At 38.4% G+C, this 16,108-nt stretch overlaps 1 protein-coding gene across 3 annotated transcripts; it reads left to right on the plus strand.

The window, feature by feature from the left end:
• The first annotated feature begins 2,502 nt into the window (after positions 1–2,502).
• ankrd49 (ankyrin repeat domain 49) lies at positions 2,503–7,439 on the plus strand. Of its 3 annotated transcripts, none has more exons than XM_061088429.1 (3): positions 2,503–2,605; positions 3,649–3,872; positions 6,342–7,439. In XM_061088429.1, the coding sequence occupies exons 2-3, from the start codon at positions 3,651–3,653 to the stop codon at positions 6,816–6,818; spliced, it is 699 nt and encodes a 232-aa protein (XP_060944412.1). In that variant the 5' UTR covers positions 2,503–2,605; positions 3,649–3,650; the 3' UTR covers positions 6,819–7,439. The 3 variants fall into 3 exon arrangements, with proteins under 3 accessions (XP_060944412.1, XP_060944429.1, XP_060944421.1); XM_061088446.1 differs by lacking the exon at positions 2,503–2,605 and adding an exon at positions 2,629–2,771; XM_061088438.1 differs by lacking the exon at positions 2,503–2,605 and adding an exon at positions 2,629–2,739.
• Positions 7,440–16,108: the final 8,669 nt, after the last annotated feature.

The following is a 16,108-nucleotide window of genomic DNA, read 5'->3' on the forward strand; positions in this document are numbered from 1 at the left end:
TTTGATAAAAAGCAGCAACTCTATTTGCGGGTGAGTATCTATTGTGAATCAACAGATGAAATGACTAAAACAAATTCGGGAAGATCCTCCATTTCTAAGATAGAAATTCTTATAATAATCAAGTAGGGGGGATTAAGCAATCTAAGACACATGTTACATTTCAAATTTCTTAGGAGCCCTGGTTTCATTCCTGATCACCAAAGCAATGAATATAATAATGATATATTCATAAGCACAGTCATTCAATGTGTTGAAGGTGTGAGAACACTGGGACTAACTGTTTACAAATCATAATTCAGTATTTGTATCTCTATTTTTAATAAGTTGAAATTTACTTTCTGCTTTGGTATGTACAAATGTAAAATGTATGTGGAGTCTGTGTATATGTCGAACAATTCCTCAATTCCCCACAGGATCAATAAAGTATTAATCTATCTTTTAATAGATGGTCATAAACACAATATATGAAGTAAATAAAGTGAGCACCTTGGGATCAGAAACAGTCAGTAAGTTTATCCGTCACAGTCAGTGTGTCAGACATCAATGTTAAGATTTGAATAAAACTTGATTCATGACACTTGATGACATTGAGGTTTGATAAAAGATCATGCTGGTGACTTTCAAGGCTGCTTGTGGCCTCACTCCTGTGCCTATGTCAGGTCTTGTCATCTTGCTTCAGATCTTATTCTGATTTAAAACCAGAGCAGAGAGAGACATACCATACAGAGTGGTCTTAATGGCATCAGTCAGCACCTTATGCTCTTACCTTCAAATGGAGAAAAAGCATTAAGGAACTTTCTTAACAGGGATATGAGTGCATAAACAAAACCTCTATATTACGTAGTTTAAATATATTCACCAGCTCAGGAACAGCAAAACCACAGATAACCGAACAGCGCAGGAGCTGTTTATAACTCAGGAACAAAATAAGGAGACACTCAGACGTTGTGCTCACCTTATTTTAATGCTCCTTCCAAGCGGGACAGAACATGTGGCTCATGCGGTGGCTAATTTGTGAGGTCCTTTGTGGCTGGAGATGTGACTCACTTTTCAAAAACTCAAACCATCTCTCTTTTCCCTGTGCAACCTTTCAAAAGACCTTTAGTGCATTCTGAAAGAAGTTTCATTAGTTCCTGTCGATGATTCTCTGTGAGTTTCTGTTGTACTACTTAGTCTAAACCGGGTCAAGGGTGCTCAGTGCTTAAAAACGCACAACACCATTCGTCTTGCACGGACAATAGTGCCTGTCAACAACTATAGTTGCTTCTGCTAAAATTAAACAACTTAGGTTTTACAAGTACTGGACATCTATGTGCAGCACTAACACACTGTTAGCAGAGACAATTTTGGATTAATTATCTTGTCCAAGGATACATTGGCCAATGGCAAGGTTCGAGGACCTCCTGAGCCACAGCCTCCAATTATTTATGATGAATGCCTGAAGACATCTTTCTCATTGTCTGTCAATATTTCAAAAAAAGAATGGCACTCAGAGCACATAAATCTCCCATGGCCCCACAGTCTCCTTCAATCCATCAATTATTCCCTGAGAAATATGTGAAGATCTCAGAAGTACAATGTTTAAAACTTCGGGAAAAAATCCTTGATCAGTCCCATCATCTAGATCTGCACCAAAAGATTTCTGAGCTCTTTCCCAACCAATACCACATTATTTCTGCAATTTTCATCTTGATTCATCCATTAGTTTCCGCTTATTCTTGTTTTGAACTAACCAACCAACAAACTGAGGTGATTAGTCATTACTGTATGATGTTTGCTCCCTTTATTTGAATGTGTTATATTAATTACACCATAATCCTGTAGATTATCTTGTAAATGACAACACTCAGTAGTTTTAAAACAAATCATGTCACAGCTTGGAGTCTCTTCTGTGGATGCACTTACTGAAATAAAAACAGGGGGCGCTTTGATGCAAAAAAAAGTATCTGCAGAGTATCGTGTTTTATATTAAATGTTTTTACTTTTGTTATGAAGTTTCTGTCAGAGTACACCTGCTGTTAATGTAGCATAATGTTGTCCAATTACATCCCTGAGTCGGTAACTATATTTTCTGATTATTTTTTCTATTTCTTTTTTTCTCACTGAGGATCCATCTCATGGATTTAGTCTCCATGTCAAAGTGTAACTTCAGCCCTGGCTCCTCAATCCACCCATTGGTGATTAGAATAACATTCTATGGTTTTATCACACCAGCGTCATATTATTTATTTCACAGCTCAAATAATATAAGTGATATAGGGTCTCCATCTGTCTGAATAAAATATAAAATGTATCCTCTTGATGAGATGTGTTTAAATGGATGTATCGACATTAAAAGACAATAAATGTACAGAGCACGAGGATGGTGCAGTAACATATGGCAGGTGACAGGGGGCAGAAACAGGCAGACGCCGTCTCTGGACTACTTTCAATTCCAGCCATGAAGAAGACCTGACACACCGCGGGTACTTATGGGTAGTGATACCTCTACGGTGGAGTGCACTGACCATAGATGTATGGCACTGACGCTAACACCGGAGAACTACATATCCCATGTTGCTCCGCGGCAGCCAGTGAACCTCTGTTTGTGTCGAACCAGCGGAAGGTGAGGTTGAGTTAATGGTTTTGTTCTGGCGAGTCAGATAAATCTCCTGTTTGAGTGGGAAGGGATTCTGACGCGAGAAATTATGCTAATAACATTAGCTCCAGTAGCTACGTCTACGTACGTTTAGACAGCTGGTACGTTAACGTACAGTTTTCTCCACATTAACGTAAGGGTGACTGGATTTATTGTTGTTTACATGGAGCCTCTTCCACCACTGGAGCTGTCACTGGTGTATTAGGTGGTTAACATGTGCTTGACTCTGGTTTGTGCTTCGTCAGCAAAGACTTTACATAATTTATTTATTTAATTGCATTTGTTTTGTTTTTTATTTGACAGTGACAGATATCCAGTTATCAACAGCACAATGAGAGTTAGCTCAACAGGCACATTGTCTTCTGTTGTCCTTTTTATTTAAAAACACCATTGACCGATTTATAGACCGACCGTAGAACCTATTATTAACAGAGGTAAACTATCTGATCGTGAGGTATGTCTGGATAAACAACCTTTGGAGTTTTGATTATATTACAATAACTTATCAAATAAGATAATAATTCTTCCTCAAAATGATATGAAGTAGAAAAGTAGTCTCCATTCTGTTGACGTAATATGTTGTAAACATGGATTATTGTGTTTGAGTGAGTTTTTCATTAATCACAGTTCAACTAACTTTCAGAGAAACTACATATTTGACTCCTCTGGACAGACAGACACATGATTCATACATACATACAGTACATACCTACATAAATCCATACATACAATACATACCTACATATTTTATTGATCCCAAATGAAATTTAAGAGCACAAAGCTACAAGATGCTGATTCAACGTAATGGTCAGTCCTGAGGTTTCAGGAAGTTCAGCTGTTAAACTGTATTTCATTATACTGAGAGTTTGTAATTCTTCTTCCTCACTGAGAACCATCCGGAGGCTATTCACTCGAGTAAATAAATTAAATTTAGATTGTTAACTTAGTTTTCAACATTAGTTTCTAAATCTCTGATATTAATTTCTTCTTGTGTGACTGTCTGATTATAGTGATGGAGTTTCCTGAAGATTTCAATCAACTCGAGCTTCTGAACACACATGGACACTTGATCCCCCGTGGAACCAGCAGCCTGTGGACAGGCAGCAATGATGTGGAGGAAGAGGAAGAGGAGGAGGAGGAAGGGGAACGTAGCGAGGAGTGGTATCTAGGAAAGGAGGAAGCTCTCAAAGACAAACCAGTTGAGCTCATTCTCTGGGCTGCAGAAAACAATCGTGTAAGTGATCGAAACCATTTGATTTGTCATTTTGTCAAACAGGAAGTGGGAATAAAAAAAGAGTTAGCATTGAAACGCACAGATGGAGACGAGCAGAGGTTTTGTATCACAGCGCCGACACACATTGACAGAGTCACATTCACACCTCAGGCCAATTCAGAGTTTCCAATCAACAGTGTTCAATTCAGCCGTGGAGAAAGCTCATTTCAATTGAGAGAGAGTTTGTATTTGGCATTTCAGCAGCTCGAGAGCACAAGAATGCTTGTAGTCATTATTTCAGCTCTTCAGATAATTTCAGAAATTAGCCATTTCAATTTATAGTGCCGTAATATACTTCTGTTACCTGAAATCAACCACAAATTGAAGCATCACACATGAATGTGTTTCATTTGTACAGTTGACTCGTTCTGAAGCCAATGGGCAATCAAAAACTTAACTAAAGCGTATATAATGTTTTTAATCCTTTGTTTGAGGATCCTGAAAATACCTCATTGTCATTCTAAAATTCAAATGTGGAAACAAAGGGAGAAAAAGGCACATTTTCATGTTTATAATTTAATTCTGGCTTACACCTGTGTGCCATTTAGAGCTTTAAGAATTAGTCAATATAAATAATTAGTGATCATTGGGTTAGAACCAAACATTTGATCGACAGCTTTTCAAATGTGAGGATTGGCTGCTTGTCCTTGTCTTAATTGAGTTATTGTTTGTTGGACAGAACAATATCTACATTCGTCTCTATGCAATTATAAATAATAGGTGTTTTCATTATTTTCTTCAATAGAATGGAACAAATGATTAATTAAAACATTACTCTCCGTAATATTTTGATCTTAGTTACAGTTGCATAACAGCTCGTTCAGAGAAGCGTTTTGTTCTGCTCAAGGATTTTCCTGTAGAATCAGTTTTCCCTCTACACCGTTCACACAATGGACATCTACAGGGAACGCAAAAGATTCAAAGTGTGAGTCTGTGATGTTGATGAAATTGTCTATCACCCTATGTAGATTTAAAATGTATGTGTATCACAATTAAATCACATTTTCAGGAAAAAGCGAAGAAGTTGACTATCACAAAAACCTCCGATGGTAGACAAATGTATGTTGTCTGCCTTATATATACAGCATTGTGATATCAAACATTTATACAACAAAGTTTCCACATTAAATCTGGCTAAAAATGCCAATTGTATATAACATATGCTACTATATACTAGGACGCAGCAAAAATAATGTGGCCTCTTGCGTCTCAGACCTCCTCCGAATGTGATGAAAGCCGTAGTTAGAGCTAACCATTAGTGATCAGATAGACAAAGTGTATTTCGAGTAAAAATAAAAGGCTATATTAAAAAACCGTTTAATCATAAGAATAAACGGTGCAACGCTCATTTTCTGAGCCACAGTCCACTAACATAATGAAAAACAAAGCACCCTGCGTGGAATTGAACACTGTCTTGAAAAGGTCAACTTCAATTTAATTAAATCGCAGTTCCCTGCGGACGCAACCTATTTCCATGTAATTCTTTTCCTCAGCGTGCAAAACGTATATATATATTTTATGTTGATAATCCTCTAAATTATTTAAAGTTACTCATTAATCTCTCTGCTTCATTTTCTGTCAACGTGTTTCATCTTTGATTAGTGTTTGGGACAATATATTACATTTGTGTCCATTTTTACAATCTTGCGTTCAACATCTATCACCAAAACACACTCGTTGTTTCTTGAAAGTATTAAAGCACCTTAGTGTTTCGACTTTATCCTGAACACAAAGGTAGTCATCGCCTCTTTTGTGATCACATCTTACCTAACACTTTACTGCTTTCACATGATGTACGACACTGACTCGTGTGTGTGTGTGTGTCTGTGTGTCTGTGTGTCCTTTAGGCCGTAGGAGTAAAGCACAAGGTACAAACAATAGTGAGACATAGTTGCCAAACATTCCTCTAGTCTAAAGCCTCTAATGCAGATATGGTTTTCACCCCTATCTGTTTGTTGCTTGGTTCATATGGTTCTTTATCTGTTTGTTAGCAAGATTATACAAAGAATGTCCTGAACCCATTCAAATTTGATGCAGATAAGGGAATCTTTTTTTCTTTTTCTTACACATAATGGAAAAGTTTTTCACCATTTTCCAAGGGAATAATTCATAGATCTTGAAGAAACAAAACAGGCAGGGATCAGATTTCTATGAGTGTGTGATATTTGCTGCAGCTTGGTTGAATTTAAGGGAAGGCTGCATGGGCCATTTTGCAGGTATGTGCTTCTCTTAGTGCCAATCCAAAGTACTGTTCTACTTATTTACACAGATAAATTGTGAACAGGCGACTACTATGTTTTTAAGAATAGCAGCACGTCCAGTGTGTAATGTGTCATTTACAAAGAGATAAAAATGACCCTCATGTAAGTGACTACAAACTCTCAGTTTGTAATTTCCTGCTCTATGTTTTATTAATTTCTTTTCCTCCAGCTTTCACCCATCCACAGACTATTATCAGCTGATCCACGGCTGGTGCACTGCTGTGATGCGGACGGGTACACCCCCCTGCACCGTGCAGCCTACAGCGGCCATGTGGAGGTCGTTTCTGCTTTACTCGCCGCCGGCTCACGGGTTGACCCCCGCACCGTGGATGGCTGGACGCCCCTTCACAGCGCCTGCCGGTGGAGCCGCGTCACCGTGGGGAGTCTCCTCCTGCGGCGAGGAGCCGAGCTGAATGCCCAGACCAATGGCGGGCTCACGCCACTACACCTGGCCGCTTCGCACGCCAGCTCCTCAAAGACAGACTCCGCCCAGACGCTGGAGCTGCTGCTGTCCCACAGACACCTGAAGCCGGGGCTTCTCAGCAGCACCGGGGAGTCGGCTAGTGAGGTGGCCCGCCGCAGCGGCCCGCATCACTTCCTGTTTGAGATTGTAGAGGACTGTGTCAAAGTGGTACCAGACTCGTGAGCAAGTGCACGTAGAGTCTCACGTTTACTTCCATATGTTCTCAATCTGGACAGCAGCTACGTTATCGACCAATCTGCACAATTATTAGCTGTTGAATCGTTTCATCAAATACAAATATTATTACTTCAGACCAACAGTCCAGATGTTCGGCTTTTTATCTTTTAAGACAGAAAGGCATAAAGTCAGTTCATCTAAGAAGCTGAAACCGGCGAACGACCACTTGGACTTAACTCAATAAATCGTTGCTGATGTTCGTGGTTATCATAATATAATAAGGCTGTCTCTTTGTATTATTCTTTCCTCTGTCCGTCTCAGATTTTGCCATTTTATGCTTGAAGAACAACTTAATAACGAATTAATTTCCCAATATTTGTTGTCTAATGATCTGTCAGTGAAATAAGTGATTAATGTTGTCAACCTTTCTGCCTGAGTTCAAGGTCACCGTGTGAGTTTGTTCAATAAACTTCAACAGAAATATCTATTTTGATCTCACAACCGACGTGAAACTGTCTATTTAAAGTATTTTCTATGATCGGCAACAGGTTAACGCAACATTTTACTTTTATCCTTGCAGTCTGCCTCAAAAGCATCATGGGAACATTAAAATGTCAATGAATACGACCTCTTGTCATCACATCTTTTCATGAAGCTGGAAATAAATATCTAAGCGCAAAGCATGTTGCAGGGTAATGTCCAAGGACAGTTCGGTCTGAATAGATGAGTCATGATTTTCACTCGACAACAGAATGCACTTCGACAGTCAACAACAAACACAGTTTTGTCCCTTCTGTCACAGATTACAAATACAGAGTCATGAGGCCCTGCAGCTTTTTCCTAAAGATCAAGGGCAGAGATAATTTACATGTTTTTCTCTTTCCCATAAGCATGGTGACTCTGAGCTGTCTATTGTGACTCGTGTATCATCAAAATGTGCAGTATCTTCAAGTTAACCCCAGGCCTGTAACAGCTTATAGTGCCATGTTGTAGTAACAACTTCCGTGGCTTTTTCCTGAAAGCCAGTGTCAAAAGTCAGGTTCAAATATGAAACCTTAGCTGAGAGTAAAGTGGAATAGAGACAATCATCCCCTCCTTCAGGGAAATTCCCGTCTCGGGAGATTGAGCCACCCCCACTTCTCTTGGTGTTGATGCTTTAGACACATTTACAGGGAACACCTGCTGTCAGGCTACAAGCTTCTTGTATGTAAGAGGTGAAGTTACATCAGAGAAGAAATGACACTTGATTGTTAGGTTTCAGGCAGCAGATAATAGAGAACACATTTTCAACAACAAAATCTTGTTGTAGTAAATAAGTAAGGACATGTCAAAAAGCTCCTGCAGCTACTTTCAAGGCAATTTGGGAGTGTTCAATATACTTTCAGAGAAAACCAATGACAAACTACTAAACCCGCATCCTCACAGAAACAATTTCTCAGATACGTAATTGCAGAGGCTCCATCACGTGGAGGTTCTGACTCAGCTGCAGAGTTGGGATGAGGCGGTGATGAGGTGCTCAGTATTTAAGCAGTTATTAAGTGCGGGTGAAAATGGTCCATAAGTGGTTTAACATTTAATCAGTGAGGGGGCTGGTGATTCTGTGCCCCAGCCTTCTCAAATGAATCCTAGTCATTCTGGTTTCAACTTGCTCGGGCCACGTGGTTTGCCACCTGCAGCATCCCGGCTCTGAGGATACAGCCCAGACTCGCGGAGGAGGAGTCGTAGGAACATCATTCAAATCACACACAGATTTCTTCTTCTTTTTTGTAAACAAAGCTTTCTTCCCAACCTGTAATTTTGCCTACGGGTCAATAACTGCAGGAAAGTGGCGGCTTGCCAGTCTGTCAAGTAATTGGTGTCGTTATACAGTTAATTAAAGAAGAAACTAATTTACAACAATCATGGCATCATTAGAGCTACGGGTTTTAGTAAATGACAGTGTGTCAACGTTATTACATTTCTGACGGATCGTGAAGAATCAATCATATGTTGAAAACATATGACTGCTGATGATTGGGCTTATTCTTGAGATTGTGTTTAGTATGTTGAACTTTCTCACGTACAAAAGAACTTGCTGGATCCTTTTTAACATGTTTTCAATGACACAACGGTAACATCATGCAGTATTGAATCTTTTAAGTTTGTTTGTGTTACGAAAACATTCTTTTCACCTGAAATTCACCACACGATGGGAGTCACATATATATTTAATATAAAGAAGGTTTTGTTTTCATCACCATCAGTCTGTTTGTCAGCAGGGAGACGACTTAACTGAAATGTGGGGCCTGATCCAGAACAGAACCCATTAGATTCTGATAAACAGGCGAATCCAGGACCTGGTTTGTAAGACTCTTTAACATCGAGAGATCGGCCATTAGCTTTGACTAGTATGTCAGAGAAGTATGTTCTTTCTGACCATACGACCAGATTCTCAATGTAGCTTCATCTGTGCATTGAGGTCATATTTTGAAACTTGTTTCTTGTTCAAGCACATAGTGTTTTTCAAAAAATGCTTAGAAAATACAATGTTCTTAACAAATTGTCATATTTATGAGAGGATTGTTAGTAAATTACACACTTCAGGTGCTATTCAAATTTCTCAAAAACAATTCCCTAAATCACACACTGTCTCTGTTCTAGGTGTCAGAGAATGGAAACAAACCCGCATGTTGAATAACCTTGTTTATCCATAAAATGTATAAGCAGTTTGATTATTTTGGTCCCATAATGAGCATCACTGAATATGTTAGAAGTTGTGCAATAGATTCAGAATAAACAACAAAAATAACATACTTGTTTTACTCCTTAAAAATGAGAGAGCGGCCAATTACTTCAGCAGTTTTTATAGATTTATGAACTAAAGGGCGACTGTGAATAATGATGATTTCATTGGAAACCTCAAGGCATTCATTCTGATTAACATATATGAATGGGGAAAAGATTCAAGGTCAAACAAATAAGTGTTCTGACTGTCGAGCAGAGCTGTTTTTCACCATAGTGAAATATTCAGTAACACAAACAAGGATGTGGCACATCTGGACCAATCATTTTTACAAGGAATAGCTCAGGAGGTTTTTCATAACATCACTGTTTGGAATACTTAGACAGGTTGTTTTTTTTACAGCAGGTATCCTAATTTATTTGAGCAAGATGGAGAATGAAGTCAGTTGTGTGTGTAAATTAGCCTCATTGTTCACAGCAAGACGAGGCTCAGCTCAAGGTTCCTTCCTAACCTCAGACATCTTATTTCGACAAATCTAACACAACAGCATCTCGCAGTCTTTAATCGCTATGTGTCAACCGATCCCTTGATATATGTTGATGAACACTGTGAGTTGTTCAACAACAGTAGATTCATGTGCATTACTCCTACTGAGTTCATGCTGTGTGTTTAACAGGCTACACACTTTAAACCTAAGGAAACCAGTAATATTTTTGCTCTGTTTTTGGTCTCTACCACCTCTGAAGGGAAATGCAGGGATATGCTGCCTGAGGATTGATCCCACTGATGTTGTTGATGTCCTGAATTGTAATATCTTTGGTGATCCTGAAAACATTTTGACTGGATTGCAAGGACATTTGGAACAAACTTTTTATTTATTGAAAAAATATTATAATACAAAAAAAATATGCTTTTTTAATACTATAGATGTTAGCACCCTACCAAGCTGAATGATTATGCTGAACAAAGTAAACTTCCTGCTAAAGTTATGGTCATTATGAGCTTGATATATTTAAATGGTCTGCATTTCTATAGAAGACTTTTCAATGCAGTACAAAGAGCTTTAAATTGCCTCCAATTACCCACACACCCTCCCAGTATGTTTCCTGGTTCAGGTGCAGCTATTTTTAATCTCTGAAAGCTTAATGGGAAGGGAAATATGGTAATCAGCAGTGACCATGGACTGTGAAAAAAGACGGACGACGCGTCTCCATTTTTCTCTCTTTCTCCCAAAAGAATACGACCTCCAGCGTCTTGTGCTTCTGACATCACTTGGTGCCAGACTCTGCGTTGTAGTGATCGTGGTGTGGAGCCACGTTATCAAGGTTCCTGCTGATACACGCTGATACACTGGTCAGTCATGATCACCCTGTTTTTATAGCATCAAATAACTAATTTAAACCAAACTCCCTGGAGAAATGTTCATCTGAACAAATATCGGTGTGATAAGAAATACCTAAACATGCATCTTCAGGAACAATGTGTTCCTGAAGATGTATTCCACAGTTGAAATGTTGGACTTTACTTTAAAAATCTTTTAATCTATACAGTTAATATGTTTGATATTCAGTACATTGATAGTCAGAGAGGTCCTGAACACAGGCACATCAGTCTCTCTCTAAACTTATTGAGCAAAGTGTTTTTACAGTACTTTGAAATATCCAGGAATTAACTGATTTGATTGTACACATGTTGAGCTTAACTTTGAAAAATCTCTTAATCTATACAGTAAATATGTTTGATATTCAGTACATTGATAGTCAGAGAGGTCCTGAACACAGGCATATCAGTCTCACTCTGAACTTATTGAGCAAATTTTTTATAGAACTTTGAAATATCCAGAAATGATATATTCCACCGTGAAAATGTTGGACTTTACTTTGAAAAATCTTTTAATCTATACAGTAAATATGTTTGATATTCAGTACATTGAAAGTCAGAGAGGTCCTGAGCACAGGCATATCAGTCTCTCTCTGAACTTATTGAGCAAAGTGTTTTTATAGAACTTTAAAATATCCAGAAATTAGCTACTTGAAGCTAAAAATGTGTGACTTTTATTTTGTAAAATCTCTACATTGATACAGTCAAAATGCTATTCATAAAAATGACACGTGAGAAGATATATACTTCTTGTGAATATAATCCAATCCATTTCCTTTTCAATTATGCATTTTGTATATGCTCCATGTCAACAGTTTATTTTGAAAAAATGCTTTGGATGCGTTTACCATAAATATCAGTATACGCGCGCAGTAGAATTTCTTTGTCGGCTGGCTTGACCGCAGTAACCTTAAGGAGATTTCATTCTTTGTGTTTGGATTTGACATAGAACAAGGGATAGAACTTACAATGTTTTCAAACATAGACTCCTTCCTGTCGGGCTTTCAAATCAAGGAAATTCATGTGCGGTAAATAATGAAAAATCTTATCCCCACAATGGAGAAGTGTCTGACACACTGCGGACAAAACGTCCTCAGTAGAGGAATTATATTCTAATCTTTTGCTGGGCTGACTGAGAGCCTGAATCCCATGGACACATGATAATGAGTTGCCTCTTAACGTCAACAGTCTGCCCACTTTGCTCGACAGCAAATTACTTCTGATCTTCAAATTCACAGATCACAACACACAAAGTCACGAGCGGCTGCCCGATGTTCTCCTGAATTTGTCCTTTTCACATGAAAGGAGGGGGTGACACAAGTTCATATTAGTTTTCAGCTATTTGAATGACAGCTGCATGTGTTTCATAACAGATATTTTCTTATTACTTGGTATGCTTTAGAAAAGATGAAATGTATTTCTTATCGAAGCAACTAGATAAACTACAAATATTATTCTGTTGGTGAATAATAGTATTTCCTTCAAGGTTTGGAAAGTATTTATACAGCTCTTTGTTTTAGTCTTATTGACCACAGAGGATGAGTCACATTTCCCCACTCACATACACATCCATACAGCGCTGCTCTCTACTGTCAGCAGTCGTCAGGGATTCAGTATCTGAATCCAGGGATTGAACCACCAACCAGCCACAGCCGGCCCTAAAGACAAAGTGCCAACAGAGGTCCCCTTGGCTCGTCAATTCTCCCCTTCAGTCATGGTCCTCTGAGGATTGATCCCGCTGATTTTGCTGATGTCCTGACTTTTCAACAAACATCAACATGAGGAGATTTCTCTTTATTCAGTTGTGAAATATTGCCACATATATTTGCATTCATGGTCACCAGAGAATGAATCGTAATAACTTTGGTGATCCAGAAACCTTTGACTGGATTGCTATGAAATTTGGAACAAACACACATTCATGAGGATTGATCGTATTCCCTTTGATCTCCGGACTTGTCCTTTAGTGCGACCAACAGTTGAAATTTGAAATGGGTACACTACTTATCTCTATGGAATGAATGATATATTGTTACACTAAACCTTTTATTCATTGACAAAATATTATAATACAAACAAAATATGCTTTTTTAATCCTAATTACAGATGTTAACACCCTTCCAAGCTGAATGAAAAAAGCTGAGCAGAGCAAACTGCTTGCTAAAGTTATGGTCATTATGCGCTTGATATCATGCAAACCGATGAAATACATCTTTCTACAAGCCACGCTTGTAGTCACAAATCTGTCTCATGTGTAACTGCTGTAAAATCTGTGTGGCATGGTGGTGTCATAGGTTCCGGCATTTCTGTATGGCATTCTCTGATGGTTCTTCCTCCCACAGACCAAAGACATGCAGGTTTTCAATTGGAACTGCCCTTAGCATGGATGGTTGCTTATGTGTCAGCCCTGAGATGGAGTGTCTGATGCACTCCTCTTCTCATCCACTGATGAGGGTTGGCTGCAGCTCCCATGCGTCCATCAAAGGACGTGGGGTGTAGATAATGAGTGCATGGATTTGAAATCTCTGGTGCACTCAGAGAGAGCCACTCAGAAAGATAAGAACAGAGGACATCCACATAAATTGTCACATGCTTGGAAACGTGTTCCTGCCCTCCGACACATTTGCTGCCCACCTGGGGTCAGAGGTTTGTACAGTCGCTCATTCACCGCTGACAACAGCTAAAGGAAAGTCAGGCCTTGGTCGAAGTGTGTTTCCTGTTTTGACCTTTGGCCCCAGATAGAGTAATTCTTTATTATATTGGGTCCCTGTGTCCACTGCATCCTGGATGTGCTCTGGGTGTACTCTGGTGGATTTATGATGATGAATGGCCTTGATTTCTATAGAAGACGAATCAAGAGCAGTACAAAGAGCTTTAAAATGCCTCCAATTACCTACACACTCTCCCAGTATGTTTCCTGGTTAAAGTGCAGCTATTTTACAAACCCAGTCTCTGAAAGCTTAAAAGACTGCAGGACCTCAGCCCGTTATTTGTGCGGCCAATCGGGGGAAATGTCAACCGATATACACTCTTAATCGCTTATATACAATTTGAACTATGATAGATTATGATGAGATGACTGCCCTCGGTGTTCCTTTACCACCATCTACTGGACACAGTGAAAAACAGCAATTCGTTTGTGACAATAAAATCTCTCAGTGGCTAAAACTATAAACACTACAGTGTTGATCCCCAGCATCTAATGAGGAGAATGACAGGACTCTCTTCTGTTTTTGTTCCCATCTACAAAACTCTTACAATGAAACGATGCAACCGTCTATAGCTGGAGCTCTTACAGTTCTCAGAGTTTGATCACAAACACATTCAACAATAATGTTGAGTTTACCTCTGTTTTCCCCTCGTTACTCAGCGTTAAGAGAAATGAGACAAAGCGACAACATATCACTAAATAAAACTGCAAATAAGAAAAAACAACAAATAAGAAAACACAACAGCAATAACTTCTAATGGAAACTGTGGGTACCTGCAAGGCTTGTCGTGAAATTATTATTTCTGTTTTCATATTTGTAGTGGTATTTATTTGCCACTCTGTTTTAAATTTGTATTATTGTGTTTTGTATTTTTATTTTCATATTTGCCGTTGTGTTTTCTCATTGGTCATTTAGTTTTGTGACTTGTAGTGACTGACACTGAGTGACTGATAAAAGATCACTAAATGTATTGTTCCCTACATAATTTCATAGTTAAATCAAGTCTGTATTTTAGGAGATCCTGTCTTTATATCTTTAGATCATATTGCGTGATTAATAACAGGTTTTGAACATATTTGCCTCTCAGGGGTTTTTGGTGTCAGTGCAGGTCTCATCAAATCAGTCCGAATTAAAGTGTCGAGCAGAAAAAAATATTTATTCACATAAGTTGACAATCGCACACTAGGATATTTTCATGATGCGTGAGTATATGTGAACATTTCTTCACCTCAGGTCTGAGAACGAGAGATTATTTTGTGTCATTTGAAAAGTTTTACAGATAAAACCCGCCCTGTGCTGAGTTCGCTGATATTTATCTATAGGTGATTAATTCTATCAACACATATTCATAAAACTGTTTCTTCAACCACCTGGAAATCTTGTTATTTTCTCATAAGTACTTTTTCACACTGATCTCTCCAAACTGTACATGCTGTATGAACCAACTCTTCCATCTAGTGGCTCTAAAGCAGAACTGCATGTGGGATACAAAGCCATAACTACTGATTTTTATGACACAGTTCCCAACCAATAAAGTTCTTAACATTTATATCACTATTATTTTCATCAAAAAATAACCTTTTAACTATAATAAAAAAAACACAGCACAAAACATAGAGCTTTCAATTTTTATAAGACTTATAAAAAAGAAAAAACATAACACAATAACCAAGGCATGTCATACATTGTGTTTTTTCTTTGTTTCTCTGAGGAGTATTTACAAATAGGCCTATGTACAGATACAATAACTCAGAAATGAAAAAAAAAAGAAGCTACATATAGCACAAACAACCAGTTAGCATAATGATACTATATTTGTTATGTACAATGTAACTGGCAAGGCTAGAGCAAGAATGAACATAAAGATTCTGCCAAAAAGGTTTAAATAACTTCAAGTATCTGTCTTGAGGTTTTGTGGAGGTTTGAGGCCGATGGACGCAGATTTCCAGAAACGCTGAAGAGAAACAAAAAAATCTGGTCGAGCTGCAAACCGTGTAGTGTGGCCGGGAAAAAGGACAGGATGAGCTCTAGCCGTTGGAAAAGTCGACACAGACGACGAAACAAATGTGGCAACACAGAACGATCACTTCTATGATAAATGCCCACATATTTTTTAAGAAACTTTGAACATTACCTCAGGATATATTTCCCGCAAACATAGTGGTATCCAGCTTATTGGCCTTTTTTTTACTTCTCTGAATAACAAATGTGCAACAGGCATAAAAAACAACAAACAATAGGAAATATGAACACACTGTTCATCTGGGGGAAATGGGGGAAAATGGAGAAAAGAACAAGGACAGTTCATAGAGTAAGTTTCTTGGACTTTGTGGTTGAACTAAACATCTTAGGTATTCAACAGTAACTTCACAACATTCTGATGCCATTTAATTTTCTATGTGATGAAATCCACAACTCAAAAAACCTACTATCGGGTTATGATTCAGTAAATAAAAACTTCATTGTAACTGCAAAAGAGTAAC

The sequence above is a fragment of the Limanda limanda genome, chromosome 2 (assembly GCF_963576545.1).
Source record: "Limanda limanda chromosome 2, fLimLim1.1, whole genome shotgun sequence".
In the NCBI taxonomy this organism is placed as follows: Eukaryota; Metazoa; Chordata; class Actinopteri; order Pleuronectiformes; family Pleuronectidae; genus Limanda; species Limanda limanda.